The sequence below is a fragment of the Triturus cristatus genome, chromosome 6 (genome assembly GCF_964204655.1).
Source record: "Triturus cristatus chromosome 6, aTriCri1.1, whole genome shotgun sequence".
NCBI classification, from domain to species: Eukaryota; Metazoa; Chordata; class Amphibia; order Caudata; family Salamandridae; genus Triturus; species Triturus cristatus.
The window spans coordinates 1924044380-1924065403 of NC_140589.1; the positions used below are offsets into that span (position 1 = coordinate 1924044380).

The 21024-nt window shown below is 44.8% G+C and overlaps 1 protein-coding gene across 1 annotated transcript in view; it reads left to right on the plus strand.

Annotated features, from left to right (window-relative positions):
• LOC146822490 (uncharacterized) overlaps nt 1–15607 on the plus strand; it is a 144089-nt gene extending 128482 nt beyond the window's left edge. Inside the window, exons 3-5 of the mRNA XM_085613601.1 lie at nt 2938–3036; nt 7143–7265; nt 15077–15607. Coding sequence (XP_085469727.1) covers nt 2938–3036; nt 7143–7265; nt 15077–15162 — 308 coding nt within the window. The 3' untranslated portion in view covers nt 15163–15607. The remainder of the gene's footprint in view (nt 1–2937; nt 3037–7142; nt 7266–15076) is intronic.
• Nucleotides 15608–21024: the final 5417 nt, after the last annotated feature.

Genomic DNA, 21024 nt, shown 5'->3' on the forward strand with positions numbered 1-21024 from the left:
CGGTTCTCCGCTGCCCACGCCGCATCAGCTATGCAGCATCGTGCGAGGAGCATGCGCTATGTGGGAGCTGGGCCTCAAGGAACTTCCATCAGAGCGACGAGGTCTTGTACTGCTGTAGCATGGGGTGTTGTCTGCAGTGATGTTGCTGCGTTTTGGGTCTTCTGTGTGCCCTGTGGCATCTTTCACCAGCGAGGTCATGGCGGAAGAGGGTTGCCCCGAAGGGAGGGGCTGGGCGGATTCGCCCCGACAGTCCAACTCCTGTGTTGTGAGTTGTGTGGTCCCTGGAACCGGTGCAGGCTGCCGGTTGTTCACGTGGGACAGTGCGTTTCTGTTGCCTTGGTGAAGCACTTATTCTTCCGGGGCGAGTTATGATATCACTATGCGACAGAAGGTTTGGCTTGGTCTGACCTCTGAGTGTAAGGCAGAAAGATCCTCGAACCATTTTACCATCAAGTATTGGCCCATTTGTCGGGGCTTTCGACGTCGCGCGCATGGCGTGGTGTGCGCTTTTGGGCACAGGGCGCTAGAATTAGGGGTGGGCGGAATTTGTGAAATTCACTTTTGCAAACTATCGCGAAAATGCTGAAAATCTCCGCAAACACGCCAGAAATATCGCGAAGACGCGGAAGTTTTTTTCCCGCCTGTTCGCGGTATTTTTTGCGTGATCGCGGCTCGCCAACTTACGCATGCGGTTGCTCACGGGCGCGGCCATCTTGTTTTCACTCTCTCGCGATGCTTACTTCCTGTTCCGGGTCGCGCAATGCATGTTCGCACCCGTTCGCAGTAGATATTTCCTGTTCACGAATGCCTTTACTTGATCGCGTTGCTTTTTGCTTGCTCGGGGAGAAAATATTGCACGAACTTGCGCACGTGGTCGCAATGGGCGCGGCCATCTTGTTTTTCACTCTATTTCATGGTTCTGGATCCTGATTTTGAATCCTCCTTGCATCTTTTCAATCCTTTGTTTAAAGCCACTTTTTTGTGATCTTTCTTATTTATTATTTCTCTAACTACTTTCCTGCTTCTATATATTTGGTTTTTGTCGACTTTTTTGTTTGTTTTTTAGCTACTTTTTCACTCTTTCTATTGCCTGCTATTTATTAGGGGTGGGCGGAATTTGCGAAATCCACTTTCGCAAATTATCGCGAAAATGTTAAAAATGATCGCAAACACGTGGAAATATCGCGAAGATGCGGAAGTTTTTTTCCCGCATGTTCGCGAGATTTTCTGCATGGTTGCGGCTCGCCAACTTACCCATGTGGTTGCTCGCGGGCGCAGCCATCTTGTTTTCAGTTGTCTCACGGTGCATGATCGCGAGAAGAAAGACGTGATCGCGCGACGCATGACTTCACTGCAGGCGCGAACTGTCGCGAGACAGCGCAAATGGCTAAAAACAATACAACATCTCATGGAGAACACGACCGGATCAAGAAAACTTGTCGGCGAATGCAGGGATTCAGGTAAGGCGATCGCGCGCGCGCAAGAATGTATTATTTTACAGCGCGAGCAAGAACCAAATTATCGCTAAGCTGCGGAATGCGGAAATTTTGACAATTTCGCGCTTTCCGCGGAACGCGAAAATGTCAAATTATCGCAATTTCCGCGAACGGTACGAAATTTTCGCCCAGGCCTACTATTTATTTCCTTTACTTCTCTAATTTTATCACCTTTTCTTTCCAGCCCCGTCCCAGAACCATGTCAAAGGGTAGGGCTCGTAGTCGCAGCCAGAGCCGCGACCGCCTTTCTTGTGGAAGGCGGCACCCACAAAGGGTGCAGGCACGGGCCTTATTTGCGGAGGTGGAGTTGGCTGCACTTATTTTCTTTGTGCAGCGCCACCTCCCCTCAACCCTGGCAGCAGGTGGCAGGCCTGGGTCCGGGTACGGCCTCCGGGAGCGTCGTCAGCGGTGGGGGAAGGTGCGCCGGGCAGTGTTGCGCTGCTCTGGGGTCTGGCGCACCCAGACGCAGTTGATGCACCGGTGGTCCGACATCCTGGACCGTGAGCAGGACCTGCTGGACCTGCTAGGAGTGGAGGTCCCGGGTCTTGGTGAGTAACTATTTAATTATTACTACTTTGTGTCAGTTCTTCTGCTCTGTGTTATATATTGCGAATATCTTTTTTTTCTTCCAATGAGCTAGAATGTTGCTGCTTACATTCCAGGTTAATTACGTTTAAAAGTCTTCTGTGATTATGACACAGGTGCTCCTCTGCACTACTACTAATCTCACTTGTTTGCAACTTTGCGTTTGCACTTGCTTAGCGTGATTCTGAAAGAGTTTATTTTAGAGAAATTAAGTTACGTAATGCTACAGTGACTCTAGTCCACTCCTTACTTTGCCCTGTCACTAAGAGATAGGGGCGGATTGATACTTAGGTTTAGGTACTTTGTATGAGTTTCTAATTTGTTAGTGGTATGCGTGATGCCCCCTCAGTTAAGTGACGTGCTGCTAGTACGCCAGTCTTTATTAGAACCTTTTCTAGTTTGTTCAATGAGTGGTGGTAATTGGCTTAGCACTAGCAGAACATCAGCATCAATCAATCAACCCAAAATTTGGTGTATACAAAAAATGTAGTCATGTGTCCTCCATTTGACCATATGCATTGTTGAGGAGTAAAAGAAGTGGAAATGCATACTTAATGTACAATTGGGACGCCTGGAATAGGTGGGCTAGGTCGGGTGGTACATCGTACTTAGGCTTAGTTGTAACTTAGTATTCTGGAATGAGAATGGAAGACTGGATTACTGTCGATAAATAGTAACTTAAGAAGTCGATCCGCGAATCCCCCGATACTACTTGTTGACCAGATGAGATCGGTCAATTTAGTTATTGCAATTGTTGTTTACATAAGTGTTTTTTGACCGTTCTTTAAAAATATTTTATTTGTTTGACACCATCCATCAATGTTTGTCTCTTTCTTATATCTTTCATGTTCTTCAGCACCCAGGGGCAGACAGACAGGGAGTGGGCATTCGGCGGGACAACAGCCAGAACACCACCACCAGGAGGACACCAATGAGGGCTCCTCTGCTGGCCCCAGTAAGTCTTCTTGTTTTTAATAATATTTCTTATTCCATAACTTTTACTGCACCATATTTTTCACGAACTATTGTTTCAGTTTCCCGATTCTATTTTTTACCAACAATTATCCTTCGATCTGTACGGTTTCAAAAATGTTGTTATCCCTGCCCCTGCTATGATGACTCTCAGTACTACTACCACTACCAGTCTGTCTGTACTGTAGTAGCTAAGCTTGCCCAGTTGGCCAGTGCCACTCTTTATTTGAAAGGTTGTAATAAAACTCAGATTCACCAGTAGCTCTAGTCATTGAGTCCAGTCCTTTGGGTCATCCTCTTGTACTACTTCTAGTCTTATTGATCTTGAGTCTTTGTTAATCTTGATGCTTTGACAATTCACAGCAACAAATGCCCAACCAGATTTATTACTATTTTGATATGATAGCCTATAGGACATACTACTACTGTTGTAGGGATCTTGCACATACACAGACCTTTGCACAAGAAAATAGGATGTTGGTGATGGTAGGTTGGACCTTCCTCACACACCTCAATCAGAAATTCAGAACCCACCACAATTCCACTGCTCGACTATAGTACTGTCTTGTCATAACTATTAGGTCTCCGAACCCTCCCCCCAAGATACCCAACAGGTAGACAACCCAGAACATAACACACCCAACCTCTCAGTTGTGGAAGCAATGCACATGCACACCCTTCCTTTAATTTGCTCACTCGTGTAAGTTAGTCCACACCAAATACCACCAAGTCTATGTAAGTTCAAAATGTTTGTTTTGAATTGAGAAGCTCTGTACATTGTTCTATTATATAATGCAGCACCAACCGGAAAATCAATAACATTAAAACAATAAACATTGTTACACTTACTTACAGTTGGGAATTAAATCATGATAACTGAACAGTGGTGGAAGGCAGCACCACCATCCCCTAGGAATTTAGTTTATATAAATTTATAAATGAAGATCTCTGAGTGAAGGGACCCCTCACCTTAGAAGAACCTAGTACTGGTAGTTGTTGCATCATTCATAAGCTCTGCAAAGCTCTGGTTCGTAGAAGGGAATCTTCCGTCTTTAATGCGAAAAATTAAATGGTGCACGTTAGTATATTGCAACTTGCAAGCATTTCTCAGCCGTGCCAAAAAAGTTTAGCATTTCTGGATAAGCAATATGGGCTAACAGTACACCAGTACTTCATAGAAAAGTGGCTTGTTAATGTTTTTGTTGACCGCTTGTACGCAGCACGTAGACAGTAGCAGTGTGAGGCAGGTCATTAGGGCTCAAAGGTGTCTTATACAAAAAGCTGCACGGTAACGTCACATGTGCAAAAATAAAAGACACAAAGGTAAAATGGTTGCATGGCTTGGGCTAACTAAGCAAAGGCTAGAATGACCCTAGGGGGGACCATATATAACTATTAGTGTCTACTCTACTACTACCTGATTTGTGCTAGTGATGTATGTTAGTATTAACTCATTTTTAGGTCTCGCTGGCTATCGCGTAAGCGATCGCTCAGCGAGACTCTAGTAAAGGGACTCCCAAAAGTGCTCCCAAAAGCGGATTGCATGGCGAGCACGTGCACAATCACGTGCATCGTGCCGCCATGCAATCCGTTTGGCATCCTACTTCAAAGGGTCCGCTCCCCTGCCTGGAATGCGCACCCCCGCCCCCGCCAAGCGCGCGCGCCACGCTCCGCCGGGATTGTCTTGTTTAACTCCTGGCTTGTGTCTTCGAAGTTTGATGGATGGGGAGCGCAAAATGTTTTTAATGCGGCAGGTGATCGTGGGCATGGTCTCCACATTCGCCATAGTCGTGGGATGGGTGGCACAAACTTATTAGAAGCTTTGATTCTACCGCCTTAAATCGGTTAAAAAAGTTAATGAAAGTTTTCCAGAGAGAGAGAGCAGGTTCAGCTTCTAACTCAAAGGCCAGTAACTAGCCCAGATCCCACCAGTTCCGCTCAGATACCATAGCTTTCGTAATGAGGCGAATCAAAGGCACTCCTCACAGTTTAAAATCCTTTCCTTCGCAAAGTGAAGAAGCATAAAACCGCCGGCAGTGTCTCTCCAGAGCAGCCACCTGAAATAACACATGCAGAAAGGCAAACAGTAAATGTAACGGCCTTCGTGGCGTGCATTCAATTAAATCTACATTATAATGACTTATCTCACAGCGACGCCAATAAAGAGTTTTCGTAAGCACAAGAACACTTAACTATTTCACAACCAATTGCATGACATGGTTGCCTATGCATACGAGTTCTTTTAGTACTCTTCGCTCTACCCAGCGCCAGCATTTGCCAAGTGTCCACCGTTCCCCAAATCAAAAAGCCAAAGTTACTTTTAAAACAAAAAGGTGTCATTTTTTCTTTCTGCATAGCTGAAGTCTCTCTCTTCAAAGACGGTATATTCCACTTTTTAAACTAGTCATGAGGTTTGATGAAGGGGAAAAAAAGTCGCATGCAAACAGATAAAATACTCGAGTCAGCAGAACAGCGAGATCCCGTTTATCATTAGCAGCTTTAGTTACATGGGCATTTCCAAGGCTGAAAATAATGTAATGCCAGACACACCGTCTTTGAATATCTGCAGAGCGCCCTGTGCGTTCGGCGCAGTCAATCGAAGCAGAATACACTTTTTTTCTTTTCAAAGAAGGTATATGCCAAATTAAAGGAAAATAAAATAAAAACTTTTTTTTTTTTAGTCGCCCACGGTGGTTTACCAGTTTGTACATAGTGTACAGCCGTGCAGAGCACTCAAAGTAAACAAGTGTTTTGGCCAGATGTGAGAGTGTACCCGATGCTGTACTATAGATGACCATCATGTGTGTTTGCTTTTGGGTGAACAAGTGCAGTGTTCTGTAAAGGCCGACAACCAGCTTGGCAAGCTGATACATTTCGGGACATGTACTAACTCCATACATTACAATTATCCAGCACATATACATATATATAGCGTCATACTTGGCTAAACTGTCCTTGCACATCCCATATCGCATTTCATAAAGTAGGCTATTCAGTGAAAATGCGGAACCAAGGGGCATATTATCAAGCCAGGCGATAAAATTATCACCTCTTTAGCGGCAGAAAACTGCCGCTAAAACAGCGATAATAGGCTTGATAATATGCCCTATGGAATTCCAATTGAAGCCCATGTTAGATGTTAGTTTTCTTTGGGTGCAAATAGTGTCTTTAGCAGGACTTTCCCATATATGTCCCATTTTACCAAGGGGATTTCCCCACTCAGTTCAGCCTCCCATTTTATCCTACCTGTATTTTGTAGGTGGCAGAGTGCTATTTAGCATACATGCCAACAGACCCGATGCAGACGGGAGACTCCCGATTTAAAAACCAAAAAAGGCTATATTTTGGCTGTTTCTCACCTAAAATTGTGTTTGCTTTAATTCAAATCAAATCAGTTTATTGTTTTCAGCCAAACTTGCCATAACAAATATTACATTATACAAACACATTCATTTCATAAACATTACCCTCAATTAAAATAATACAATTTAGTCAATAATCCATTAAAACTATTTAATTTACATGATTTATCTAAGTTACAACCTACCATTTTGGTGCCTTCATAAAAGTCAATGGTGGAAATCCATTCTCCCTATTATTATTTTTTTTATCTCCCACTTTCGTCTTCTAAAATGTTGTCATGTATTATTTAGTATAGCATACCGTTTAGTAATATCTGTATGTGTTGTTTTTTGACGGAACACGGTTGTTAGGGGAGTTCAAGAAAACAAAGTACCACATGCAGCCAACGCGTTTCACCCTGAATCAGGGCAGGATTGTATGCACAAATCAAATGTCAAGGCAGCAAATTTCTTCAACATTACGTAATGCTCCAAATTAAAAACACATGGTGTGTCCAAAATAATGGAAACAAGCATTGGCATAGCCAATACGTCTCGCCGTTGAGACATTATAAGTGTTTTGCCATGCAACAGTTGATGTTGCACCAAGGATATTGTGCTGCATAATTAAATACTTATAAGGTCCCAAAGGCGAGACCTATTGGCTATGCCAATGCTTGTTCAACCTTGCTACTGATCAATAGGTGGAGGTGTATATGACGCCTAATAAATGTGTAATGTTTTCTAGGCGCACTACCGACCACCATTGCTGGGGCCAGCGAAGGCGACGCGGAGGGAGAGGATGCGGCAGTTGCTGCAGATCCCGACGATGGAGCGGTTGGGGGAGTGGCAGCACCAGTGGCGGGCGGTGGTAAGTTATATTCATAACCCTTAACTATTGTTGACAGTACACTCACTGCAAGGGTGTACTGTATGTATACTGTACTGTTGAGACTTAGGGCCCCATTAGGATGGCGGGCATATTTTCCCCCCGCCGGGCCGGTGGTATTCACCGCCGACACCGCAGGGGCAAACCTCCCCCCATCCCTGTAGAAAAGAGTCAGACCCCCCACATGTCGACCAGGCGGAAATGGGTTCAATATGGTGGTGGTGTCTCTCTGAACACACCGCCAGCCATATAATCTGCGTTTTGGAATGCCTTTGCGTGGCGGCATGGCCACGGAAAGGCATGCAGACATTGCAGAGTATGCTTGGGGGCCCCCATGGAGGGTACCTATGCTATGGCACCCCCCCCCCCCCTGCCTTTCAAAGCAAAACGTGACAGGCTCCGCGCGGGGCCTGTCATGTTGTGCTTGGAAAAGCAGCACAACATGTATTTTTAGCATTGCTTTCGGCACCGCCAAGCAGAATGTAAAAAAACAGGATGCGCCCGCCACTGTGCCGGGCACATCCTCCTAATTGTCCCCACGGGACCCCCACCCTTTTATCAGGATCGTACAGGTGCTCACCTGTTTGTTTCTGCAGAAGCGCCCTGGAACTGATGATTAGGTCCACTACTTCCCCAACCCCGTACTGCGCCTTTCGGACTCTAAGCAGCAATATGAGGTCTGAGGAAGAAGGGAAACAAAACAAGGAAAGTAAGGGAGGGATCTCTCAGCTTATGGCACCAACCAGGAGTCCTCGCACAAATGGAACTAGAAGGAAAGAACAAACAATAAATATCTATACTATAGGAGAGGAATAAGTCTAAAGAAAACCCCCTTAAGGAAAAATACCTTAAAGCAACCCTTCTTCCTCTTATAACAGGACGGGCTCCACCCTACTAGGGGTCTGAACTACAAAGGGACAGAAGGAAAGGTAATTACTATAATGTAAAATCTTCAGGTCTTACAAATGAGATAAACAGATCTTAATGCTTACTGGACTGATTCAATAGTTTGTCCATGTATTAGGAATCCTGATATAAACAAGAACGGATCTCAGGCTGCTCTTCCATCAGAGAAGTCTGTTCTGTCATTCAAATAATAACCCAACAGGATACTTGAATCCACAAAAAGAAACGATAAGGAAAATAAAGCAGCGACTACTCGCTGTTACCGTATCCCCTCTGGCAATTGCAGTGTCCTCTTTTCGTGACTCTTCCAATACAGGATATTCGGTGTGGAAAATCGGTAATCAACAGATGGAATCAAGTCTCTTCCACCGAAGGTGGATATCAGGAATGTTCCGGGATCAATTACTAAGGGCTCATAGTATATTCCATAGTCACCCACAAGGACAATTGACAGCCCCGAAATACAAGAGAGTGACACCTGGTAGTCCGACCGGTCGATGGAAATCCAATCCAGTCGACAAGTGAAACCCCCGATGCACTTTACCTGTTTTCAGAACTGCCTTTCACCCCGTGGTCCGAACAACGGAAAGATACCGAAATTGCTTGGGCATTCGAAAACAAGGAACGGAGGGCAATGGATTCCGCGGCACTGACTCTCCGCACAGCGCTGTGAAATCGGAACAAGGGAACAGGGTTCTCCAAAGTCGGGGACAAGACGTCCGTTCGGGAACGCTGGAGGCACCGTAGGACTCTGTGGCTTCTGGAAACTGATATGACGCAAACGCGCATTTCCCGGTGGAAGTCAGGCTTTTGTTGCCTGCCTGACCTCCACGCACATGCGCGTTAGGATCCTGTCATCTGTAGCGGAACGAAGACGGCAATCCTGACAGTATACCCCTCCCAATAGGCCTCCCACCGGCCTAGGCTTGTCTGGATGTCGTCTATGAAAGAGGCGTACTAAGTGAGGGGCATGCACATTACTGGCTGGTTCCCAAGTGCGATCCTCTATTCCATACCCCTTCCAATGTATTCGGTATAGGAGCTTACGTCTGACTCTCCGGGAATCCATGATTTTCTCTACTTCATATTCAAGTTCCCCATCTAATGTCACTGGAGCAGGGGATGTGGGAAGATGAGTACCCGGCTCCACGGGTTTCAATAGGGACACATGAAACACAGGATGTATTTTTAGGGATGGAGGGAGTTCTAATCTCATGGCTACAGGATTAATCACCTTAGTTATAGCAAATGGGCCTATGTATTTGGGTTTGAATTTACAAGACCCTCTTAGTTTCAGGTTCTTCGAGGATAACCATACGTTATCTCCCTGTGTGTATTTTGTTTCTGGAGTTCTGTGTGCATCAGCAGTTTCTTTATACCTAGCCTTGGCCTGTTCTAAGGCTAAATGTGTTGTTTGATGTATTGTTTGTATTTCCTGCACCAATTCTATTGCTGCTGGGGTTGTACAGGAGGAGTATTCGGGGCAGGGTATAATGCGTGGATGATAGCCAAAGTTGCAAAAGAAGGGTGTGGTGTTGATAGATACATGATAACTGTTATTGTATGAGAGTTCAGCTATCCAAACTAACACATCCCAATCCATAGGAGCTTTCAGAATTTGGCATCTGATGTATTGCTCAAAGCACTGGTTTACCCTCTCTGTTTGTCCGTCTGTCTGAGGATGGTGACTGGACGACAATCGGGCATCTATCTGTAGCAGGTTACACATCCCCTTACAAAACTTTGATATAAACTGAGCGCCCCTATCTGAAATAAGGACTGACGGAAGGCCATGTAAGCGAACGATTTGTTGTAGAAACACTGTTGCTAATTTACTAGCTGTAGGAAGACCACTTAAGGGTACGAAATGGGCCATCTTCGAAAATAAATCCACTACCACTAATAGTGTGTTATGTCCTTGAGTGGTGTGTGGGAGCTCTACAATAAAGTCTAGCGACACAGTATGCCAGGGACGATTAGGGGTAGGGATGGGTTGTAATAATCCCACGGGCTTTTGATGCGAAGCCTTACTTTGAGCACAGACATAACATTGTTGCAAGAAGCGCTTCGCGTCTCCTCCCATTGTTGGCCACCAGAAGTGTCTACGTAGGTGTACTAGTGTCTTTTTGTAGCCAGGATGACCTGCTATTGGGTGAGAATGACACCATTCTAAAGCTTGTGTTTGTAATTCCACAGTAGGAAGAACCAACCCTCCTTCTATGTAAATGAAACCAGAATCCGTATGGGGTATATGAGTACCCTTCATCAGATCCATATCTGTCATATTTTGCTCTTGCTTGACCTTGGTTAAAAACTCATCCTCTGAAAACAGCCCTCCTATTACTCTGTCCTTAGCTATGATAAGAGGAGGTTCTGTCGTGGCTTCTTCAGTATCAAAGCTGAGCCGAGACATAGCATCTGCCTTTCCGTTCTTCCGTCCTGCTTGGAAGCGAATTACAAAATCATAGTCACTGAAGAATTGAGACCATCTTAACTGCCTCATGGAAAGGGCTCGTGCCGATTTTAGGAATTGCAGGTTCCGATGATCAGTTAGTACTGTGATAGTGTGATTAGCCCCCAATAAGTACTGCCTCCATACTTCGAACACTTTCTTAATGACCAGCAGTTCCTTATCTCCAATGGAGTAGTTACTTTCTGCAGGGGTTAGTTTCCGTGAAAAAAATGCAACAGGGTGTAGGTGTCCGGTGCTGGGGTCTTTCTGGGACAGGATCCCTCCCACTGCCACTTGGGAGGCATCGGCCTCAACTACAAACTCATGAGCAGGATTTGGATGGCGTAAGACTGGAGCCTGAGTGAACGCCTTCTTTAACGTCTGAAATGCCTCCTCTGCTTCAGGAGTCCAAGTAAATTTCTTTACTTTTCTCAGTAATGTGGTAATGGGAACCACCAAGCCAGAGAAATTACAAATGAATCGCCTATAGAAATTGGCGAAGCCAATGAAACTCTGTGTTTCTTTGACCGATCGTGGGGCCTGCCATCTATGAATCGCTTCCACCTTTTGAGGATCCATACTGAGGCCCTGGGGAGAAACTATGAATCCTAAAAAGGCTACCTGATGTACATGAAAGAGACATTTCTCTAGTTTACAAAACAACTTAGTCTCTCTCAATCTCTCTAACACGTTTCTCACATGCCTTTGGTGTTCTTGTAAGGAGGACGAGAATATTAACAAATCGTCTATGTAGACTATGACATAATCGTCAATCATCTCTTTTAGTGTTTCGTTTATAAAAAACTGAAATGCAAAGGGGGCATTGCAAAGCCCAAAAGGCATAACCAAATACTCATACAGACCGTATTTGGTGCAAAAGGCGGTCTTCCATTCATCCCCCTCTCTGACACGCACTAAATGATATGCTCCCCGCAAATCCAATTTAGTGAAGATAGTTGCATCCTTTATGCGGTCAAGGAGGGAGGAAATTAATGGTAACGGGTATTTGTTTTTAATGGTTACATTGTTTAATGCCCTGTAATCAATACAACATCTCAGACCGCCTTCCCTCTTGGGAATGAAAAACAGAGATGAAGACGCAGGAGATCGTGATGGACGGATAAACCCCATCTTGAGCATTTTGTCCAAGTATTCCCGCAAATAGAGGGTCTCTTTTTCAGTCAGCGAATAAACTCTGCTACACGGAATTCGCGCCCCAACCTGTAGATCAATACGACAATCGTACTCCCTATGGGGAGGGAGAGACGTAGCTTCGGTTTCATCAAAAATAGATTGGAGATCCTGATACTGCAACGGCAAGGATCCTTCTTCCGTAGCAGTAGAGGCCACCGGGGCCGGAACATGAGACTTCCATAGTTCGGGACGAAAGTCCAGTGTCATATGTTTCCAATCTAATACGGGGTTGTGTAAGCATAACCAGGGTATTCCTAGTATAACAGGAAACTGAGGTGTACATATTAAATCAAAACTTAAACGTTCTTGGTGGCAAGGGTGTATGTCTAGGACCAAGGGAATCGTGTTGTGGGTTATGGGACCCGATTTTAAGACGCTCCCATCGATAGTAGTGACTTCTTCCCATGTCTTCTTTTCTACACAAGGGATGTGTTTGTCCTTTGCCCATAGAATGTCCATAAAATTTCCAGAGGCCCCTGAGTCTATCATGATTTGGACCTCCTGTACTCTGTCATTCCATGAGAGCAAGGCCTTGAGAAAGAAATGACGATTATAACCCTCAAACGTTTCTTAAGAGGAGACAACTAACCCAGAATTACCCGAGGACCCTGTCTCTCTAAGCCTCGGGTTCTTTAGTTTTCCGCATTCTTTGTTTGCTTAGGCTTCACAGGACACTCTCTAAGAAAATGGCCTTGTTTGCCACAATACAGGCACAACTTGTTGTCTCTTCTTCTCTGCCTTTCTTCTACACTTAAAGGTCCTCTCAAAGTACCGATTTGCATAGGTTTGGGGTCATCGCTACACTTTTCTGGATCTACCTTTCTCTCTTTATACATAACCAGCCTAGTGTCACATTTACCCCTTTCTCGTCGCCTCTCACTGATTCAGTGATCCAAATTAACCACTAAATCAATTAAGGCTGGACATGATTCTGGTGGATCTACTACCTGGGATAAGGCATCTTTCAAGTCATCCCATAGGCCTTTATAAAACAGGGCACTTCTTTTCTCTTCAGGCAAGCCCACTTCTGCAATTAACCTATGAAACATAGTGATGTACGCCGTTATATCATTTGTCCCTTGTTTAAAGGTCAGGAGTTCAGTGACTGCAGAGTGCGTGAAGGTATGCCTATCAAATAGTGTTTTAAGTTCTCTACGAAAGGCACTATAATCGTGTAGGAGTGGGTTGTTTCGTTCAATAAGAGGAATGGTCCAATTGGCTGCCGAACCACCCAAATAAGAGATAACAAAAGCCACCTTGGCTTGTTCTGTAGGAAAGCATGCTGCTTTACACATAAAATGTAATTGACATTGGCTGATGAATGCGGCAAATTTAGCGGAATCCCCTAAGAACCTTTCAGGAGGGGCTAAGGGAACTGTTTGGGGGTAGAAACATGAACAACTGACGAAGACGCACTTGGACCTGCTCTACTTGGGTCCGCCTCCGCTCTTCTCTCTCTCTGTACGGCGTCTACTCAGGATGCTAAAGACTGGGTCTCTGCCTGCAAGTTTCCAATCATGTTAGCCAAATCGGCCAATGTTACTTGACTTAGTTCCATGACGCTCGGGCAGAATGTGTCTCTTTTTCTTTAGGCTTTGCGTTCTATCAGGATCGTACAGGTGCTCACCTGTTTGTTTCTGCAGAAGCGCCCTGGAACTGATGATTAGGTCCACTACTTCCTCAACCCCGTACTGCGCCTATCGGACTCTAAGCAGCAATATGAGGTCTGGGGAAGAAGGGAAACAAAACAAGGAAAGTAAGGGAGGGATCTCTCAGCTTATGGCACCAACCAGGAGTCCTCGCACAAATGGAACTAGAAGGAAAGAACAAACAATAAATATCTATACTATAGGAGAGGAATAAGTCTAAAGAAAACCCCCTTATGGAAAAATACCTTAAAGCAACCCTTCTTCCTCTTATAACAGGACGGGCTCCACCCTACTAGGGGTCTGAACTACAAAGGGACAGAAGGAAAGGTAATTACTATAATGTAAATTCTTCAGGTCTTACAAATGAGATAAACAGATCTTAATGCTTACTGGACTGATTCAATAGTTTGTCCATGTATTAGGAATCCTGATATAAACAAGAACGGATCTCAGGCTGCTCTTCCATCAGAGAAGTCTGTTCTGTCATTCAAATAATAACCCAACAGGATACTTGAATCCACAAAAAGAAACGATAAGGAAAATAAAGCAGCGACTACTCGCTGTTACCGTATCCCCTCTGGCAATTGCAGTGTCCTCTTTTCGTGACTCTTCCAATACGGGATATTTGGTGTGGAAAATCGGTAATCAACAGATGGAATCAAGTCTCTTCCACCGAAGGTGGATATCCGGAATGTTCCGGGATCAATTACTAAGGGCTCATAGTATATTCCATAGTCACCCACAAGGACAATTGACAGCCCTGAAATACAAGAGAGTGACACCTGGTAGTCCGACCGGTCGATGGAAATCCAATCCAGTCGACAAGTGAAACCCCGATGCACTTTACCTGTTTCAGAACTGCCTTTCACCCCGTGGTCCGAACAACGGAAAGATACCGAAATTGCTTGGGCATTCGAAAACAAGGAACGGAGGGCAATGGATTCCGCGGCACTGACTCTCCGCATAGCGCTGTGAAATCGGAACAAGGGAACAGGGTTCTCCAAAGTCGGGGACAAGACGTCCGTTCGGGAACGCTGGAGGCACCGTAGGACTCTGTGGCTTCTGGAAACAGAAATGACGCAAAGCGCATTTCCCGGTCGAAGTCAGGCTTTTGTTGCCTGCCTGACCTCCACGTGCATGCGCGTTAGGATCCCGTCATCTGTAGCGGAACGAAGACGGCAATCCTGACACCTTTTTAGCGTGAGGATGGCGGGCGGACAAAGTCCGTCCGCCATCCGATGTCCTAAGTAAGTATGAGTTGTTGTGAACATTTGAAGAGTGAACTAGAAGACTAGAATCCCTTTAATTGGCATAGGAGCGGGAGTATTGAGTAACCAATGGCCTCATCTATCTGATTTCAACTCCGCTTTGAAAGTTTTATGGAGAAGAGCACCTGGTGCACTGTTCAACTAAAAAGTGAAAGACGGGTGGAAGGAAGAAGGACTGGCGAGATTTAAAATGTTATGTAGTACTGTGGCGTGCTTTATAGTGCTACTCTACCATGCCACTATGTGTATAAATAATTAACTTGTCTTACTGTTTTTCTAAGAGTATATTTTAAAATTGTCTTGTTTTTTCTTTTTGATACACAGCTACTCCTAAACTCAATCGTAAGGAGTGGCCGCCAAGGCACGGCGCCGGAAGCTGGAGGCAATCCAGCGTGAATACCGGCGGCTGATGGCCTTGGCAGAGGAGGAGACTGCAGCAGCACTTGAAGCCTCCTCCAGTGCCCCGGGCCCCGGGCCCCAGCCACCGCCTTCCAGCGGTACGGCGCCACCGTCTGGCGGCTGCCCGCCGCCACCGCAATGCCATCTCTGGTGCCCCCCCCCCACTGTGGCTGCAACTGCCGCGCCCTCAGATGCCGCGTCGCCCGTTTAGAGGAGCAGATGCGTGTCCTCCTTCAGTCCCACCCCACACCTTAGTCCCTGTCTTCTGCCCCTTTTTTAATTCTTGTTTGGGTGTGTGGAAACTGGTTTGGGAGTTGGGTTTTTGCTTTTCGGACTACTATTTTCTCCTGGACTTTCCTACGGACATTGGTTGGGGTTAGGGAGGGGAGTGGGTCAGCTTTTGTGGGTTTTTAGTTAATTTTTGTTAGGGTAAATTAAATATATTTTTCTACGTTACATGCAATGTTGTTAATGTTTTGTAGGTGGGGTTACTGTTTTACATCACACTGTTTCCTTGCTGGTGCAGGGCCGCCCATAGCCAGTGTTTGATTTAAATAATTGGCTGACTGTGTAAGACACAAACAGATAGATGCGACACCCCTCACTGATTGACTTGTCCTACTAGTATTTTCAGTCTCTCCTCTAGTCTATGCATTCTTTATCTGGACTCAAAGGGGTGTGTGAAATTGAATTCATTGAAAACATATCCATTATTAATTCTGCCTCCCCCAAACTTCTCTCTTACCTGTGCTTGATGTTTAACTTAGGCACAGCAATGGCTGCATGGCGAAGATGGTTTCCTTTTTCTAACATGCCATGATTGGGGTGGTGGTGGTAGTATAGTAGTAGTAGTAGTAGACACTGGCAGGGCAGCAGCATTTGCAAAAAAAGAAAAGGAGACAGTCAATCGCCTTTGAGAGACTGTTAGAGGAGTAGTAGAATGAAGTACAGTACAGAACTTACCGAGCAACAAGAATATGCTAAAATATTTTACAACAAAACATAATGGTGGTTGGGATAGCCTACTAGGCAGAGTTACAAACTATAGTTGTGTCGAGTCACTTGACTAGGCCTACAGCCTAACAGTTAGTGCTGTGTATGAGGAATGACAACAAACAAATCCAATCAATTCCGGCAATTAATGCTGAGGTATATGTTCCTTTGTTAAATAAAATAACCTCTAAAATATCCTACTCATGGGTGGGCAAGCAGAAGAAGATCATCGCTCTGCCTTGAAATTGAAGTACTGTTGCTTTCACCGCATCCACCCCAGCAAGCGTGTGATTAAGTATTGGTGTATATTTAATTTAGTCACACCTCGACAATAAGTCACACAGCCCGGGGGAAGAGGGGTAGGGTTTATTGAATGGATGGGAAGGGGGTTTTGGGAAAGGTTTGATATTGAAAAACAGTATGCATGGACAAACAAACGACAATCTTTGAAGACTACCATATCCATATGTTAAGGGAGGAAAAGGAAATGCATGCATGATGATGAGAGACCCGGATTACATACACTTCTTGTTCTGTTGTTCCGGCCTTAATACTTTTACAGATAGCAAATAGAAATTTTAAATATTGGTAGAGAAGAATCGTAAACAGAGAGCAAACCTAATGATGATAATAACAACAACAAGAACACACTGTTGTAAAGATTGTAGACAAAAAAATTATTCAAATTATTTAAAAGAAGATAAAAGTTGATACTGTTACTGTGTTATCCTGGTAAAAAATGTGGACTGAATTTGCATCTCGCCATTCCTCTTGGTCCTCTTGTACATCAATCTTGGGTGTGTCGCCACTCGCCACTGCCCTGCTGGAAAAAAAATGTCGATTTATTGGTAAGGTAAGTGTGCATTGTAATATTTTCCCAAGTATAGGGCAAGGCCCGGCCTGTAATTGTAGATGGAAAAACAAAGGGGATATTGAGAAACAAAGTTGAAACAAATACACAAGTTATGGTGTTGTGCAACAAGAACACTTTCCGAGGTGCCATGTATGCATCATCTCTACTCTAGTCTGTTTCCAGCATTGACCTTCAACAATAACAGGAGAGAGCAGGCCCATAGTGACAGGCCTGACGGCACGTTGCTTAGCAGTAGCACATCCTACGTTTAGACTTTAGAGTACTTTTCTTTTTTTTTAAAGAGTTGGACAAAGGCAAAGCACATTATCCATTCCAAACATAGCATTTTACAGTTTAAGTTAGTAAATCAATGCACTGCAGTCATCCCACCACTACACTCTATTCCACTTCTACACAGACATTTGGGTCTGCTGTGGTTGTTGTTGACGTGTTTAACTTTAGGCTTTTAAGTTTTATGCCACTCATGAAACATCCTCCTGACTTGTTATTATTCCATCAATCATCATCTCCGATACTTGTACTGACTGACTGTGAAGATTGGCCTGCAGTAGAAGTAAAATTGTTGTTACATACAAGAGTAGAAATATTATTGACTTGAGTCAGTCTTTAGTGTGTACAGAAACATAGATTACTAGTACACTTTGACTTCACTTTGTGCACACCAAACAAACAACGAAACACAAACACCAATCGCTCAGAGTCAGGTGTCCAATGCATGCCATTAATTGTTATTACCTGTTCCTTCTCATCTTACGTTAACGGGCCGTCTATTTCGCCATCATCATCATGGATGGTGCTGTTGTGTCAATCATACTCATTGCGCAGATTGAGTGAGTCCCCTTCCTGTATTTAATTAAAAGCAATGTATCACCAAGCTGCAGGAGAAGTACAAATTTCTTATTTGCAAGAAGGGGAAAATTCACCTTGAGTTAAGTTTAGTGTGTACTGTAGAAAGATGATTAGTGCACAATTACATAACTTCATGCACAACAAACACAACAAAATCACTCAGTCTGCGACTCTGCGTCCAATGCATGGCATCAATCATTACCTGTTCCATCTTATTTTCAGTTAATGGGCAGTCTCTCTCGGCTCTGAAAGGAGGATAGCTATAGTAGTCATCTGATTCATGCTCCACTTCTTTTGGCGGGACTAGGAAAGTTTTAATTTTTTCTTCTATTTACCATCATCCAATCATCATTCATGAGGGCAATGGATTTGGGCGGGAGATTCAGTATGATGGAGCGGAGGAGCTGGATTCGGAGGACTGTACTGTCAAATTGCAGACACCTGAAACTTGTATATTAAATAAGAAGAGTAAAAGGCGGTGGTAATGGATTTGTTGTGATTCACAAGTTTGTAACCGGAACGACAGACATACTTAAAGGGGGAAAAAGGGAGGAAGACAGTAATTGCAAGCCTAATTGTCAGGGAAGTATAGCTCGTCCTCAAACTCTGGGGGGTCAGCCAGTAGTAGTTAATCATGTGACACACTACTTCCGTCACCTGACCCGCTGTCCTCATCCTCCTCCATTGATTCATGTATTGTGTAATTCGGTGGTATGAAGGGCTGATTCATTTTGATCATTGTTAACCTCTCCACGTTTTTGGGCGAGAGACTGGTCCTTCTCAATGTTACAAATGAACCAGCAGCACTGAAAACACGTTCGGAAGAGACACTTGCGACAGGGCAAGCCAGATAGCTTATCGCCAGCCAGCTGAGCAGTGGCCATTCAGACCTTTTCCTATACCAATACTGCAATGGGTTTTGATCAATGTACACCTCTGTTGGGTCGTCCAGATAGGCCTGGACCATCCGCTCAATGTTCACAGGTGCTGCTGGTAAGCTTTCGGGCTCTTTTCTCTGTGCATCAGCACTGTGCTTATTAATGCCTAACTGTACATACCAATCGTCTAACGATTCTACTGGGCCTAATGATCCAGTTATTGTTGCTGTTGTCGATAGTGATGGTGAGTGTTGTGATCCAAACGCACTGCCCTCAGCCGACGAAGTTGCACTTGATCCTGCATGCCCTGCTGCAGTACTTCTTGTGGGTTGATCTTGCGGGCTTTTAATTAGCAGCCGTTCACTTTCCAACTTACTGGCTGCCTCAGCTATACAAGTTTTGTAGCGGGCAACATCAATCTCTAAAAAATGCAAAGAATGTCTTCAGTCCAAATTTTGCACGTGGATCCAGAATTGTGGCACAAATGTAATGTTCTTGTGACAAAATTGTATTTTCTATCCTTATATTTTCAGCTAAGCGACGGGCTAAGCTCTCCACCAAGTCATAGGCTTCCCTTTTGTCCTCTACACCTTTGTATGATTCAGAAACCTTCTTCAGCTGATGCTCTAGCATTTGCAATAATGGGATAGCTTGGCCCATTGTACAGTCCTCCTTGCTGACTTCACGTGTGAAGACCTCAAAAGGACGAAGCATCTCAGTCAGGCATTTAATTAGGCTCCATTGCTCCATCTCAAGGTTCATGCCTTTAACAGTAGCATCCCCTCTTTTCCAGACATATTCATGGAGTGACCTGTACTGCTCATACAGACGATCAAGCATGTAATACGTTGAGTTCCAACGTGTTGCCACCTCCTGGATGAGTGCCTTGACTGGCATCCTATTTTCACGTTGGATGATCCTCAGCTGCTTCCGAGCTTTAAAAGAATGGCTGAAATGAGTGCATATTCTTCGGCAGATGGCCAGTAAGTTGCTGACTATGGGTTCTTTTTTCAGAAAGTCTTGAACTATAATGTTTATGCAGTGCGCCAAACACAGAACCCTGAAATAGGAACCAAGATCCATGGCCTTAAGTACATTACTGCCATTGTCTGTGGCAACAAAACCAATACTAAGCCCTCTTGGACGCAGCCATTCAAAAACCTTGCTGCGAAACTCTTGCAAAATGTTTACAGCCGTATGAGATTTCTCCATGGCGAACATGGCTACAGTTGCATGTTTCCGAGTACCTTTAAAAATCGCAGCTGTGTCAACAGCATCTCATGCAGATAGCTTATCTCTAACCCCCACTAAAGAGACCCAGTGTGCAGTGATGCACATGTAATCTGTGGCTTGACAAGTGGTCCACATGTCTGTTGTCAGGTGGATATTGTGAACAGCACTCTGCTACAAAGCTTGGCCAACCAATTCCAGCACATCATGATGTAGTGCCGGAACAGCAATTCTTGCGAAATAGGACCGGCTGGGATCCTTCCATTTATGGCAGATGGCTGACACAAATCCAAGGAAACCCGCCCCTTCCACAAATGAAAAAGGAAGAAGGTCCAGCGCTAACATTTTAGCCAGCTTCGCATTGTACAACCGTGCCGTTGGGTGGTTGCGTTGGAACTGCCCCTCCAACCTAAGAATGCTCACAATGGTAGGCTGGATTACCTTCCTTTGTGGTGCTGTTTTCATTTACCCACTTAGGCTCAACGACACAGTTTGTCTCATTGCGGAACTCGGTCGCCTTGGTGTCTCAGCCTGACTCTGAGTATGGCTCTTACTGCGGTGCCACTCAGATGTTACTGAGGAGGATGTGGGCGGTACCACTGCACTACTGGGGACAGGGCTAGAAATGCCTCCCTCTTCTTCACCTTCCACCGGAATAATATCGCTCCCTGATTCTTCCTGACCAACTTCAATGGGTTGAGTTTTTCTACTTTCTTTTAACTGAAGTAGGTGATTCTATCACACGATAGTGTGGTGTATTCTGAGATGACTTGCTTGGCCTCCGGTACCATAGTTTGTACCAAGCTTACCCCACCGAACACCTTGCCGACAAATTGAGCATATAGCAACGTTCTCCTCCTTGGTGCTAACAGAAAAGAAGTCCCAAACTGGGGAGGAGAACTTTCTGGCATTGCTGGATGTGCCACTTTCAATACCAGATGAACTGGAGGGTGTGCTTGAAATGTGATCCTGTGCACCTAGACTGTGACTTTTACTACCACTACCTACTGAGATGGTTGAGCTGGATGTAGGTCCCTACCGGGCCTTGG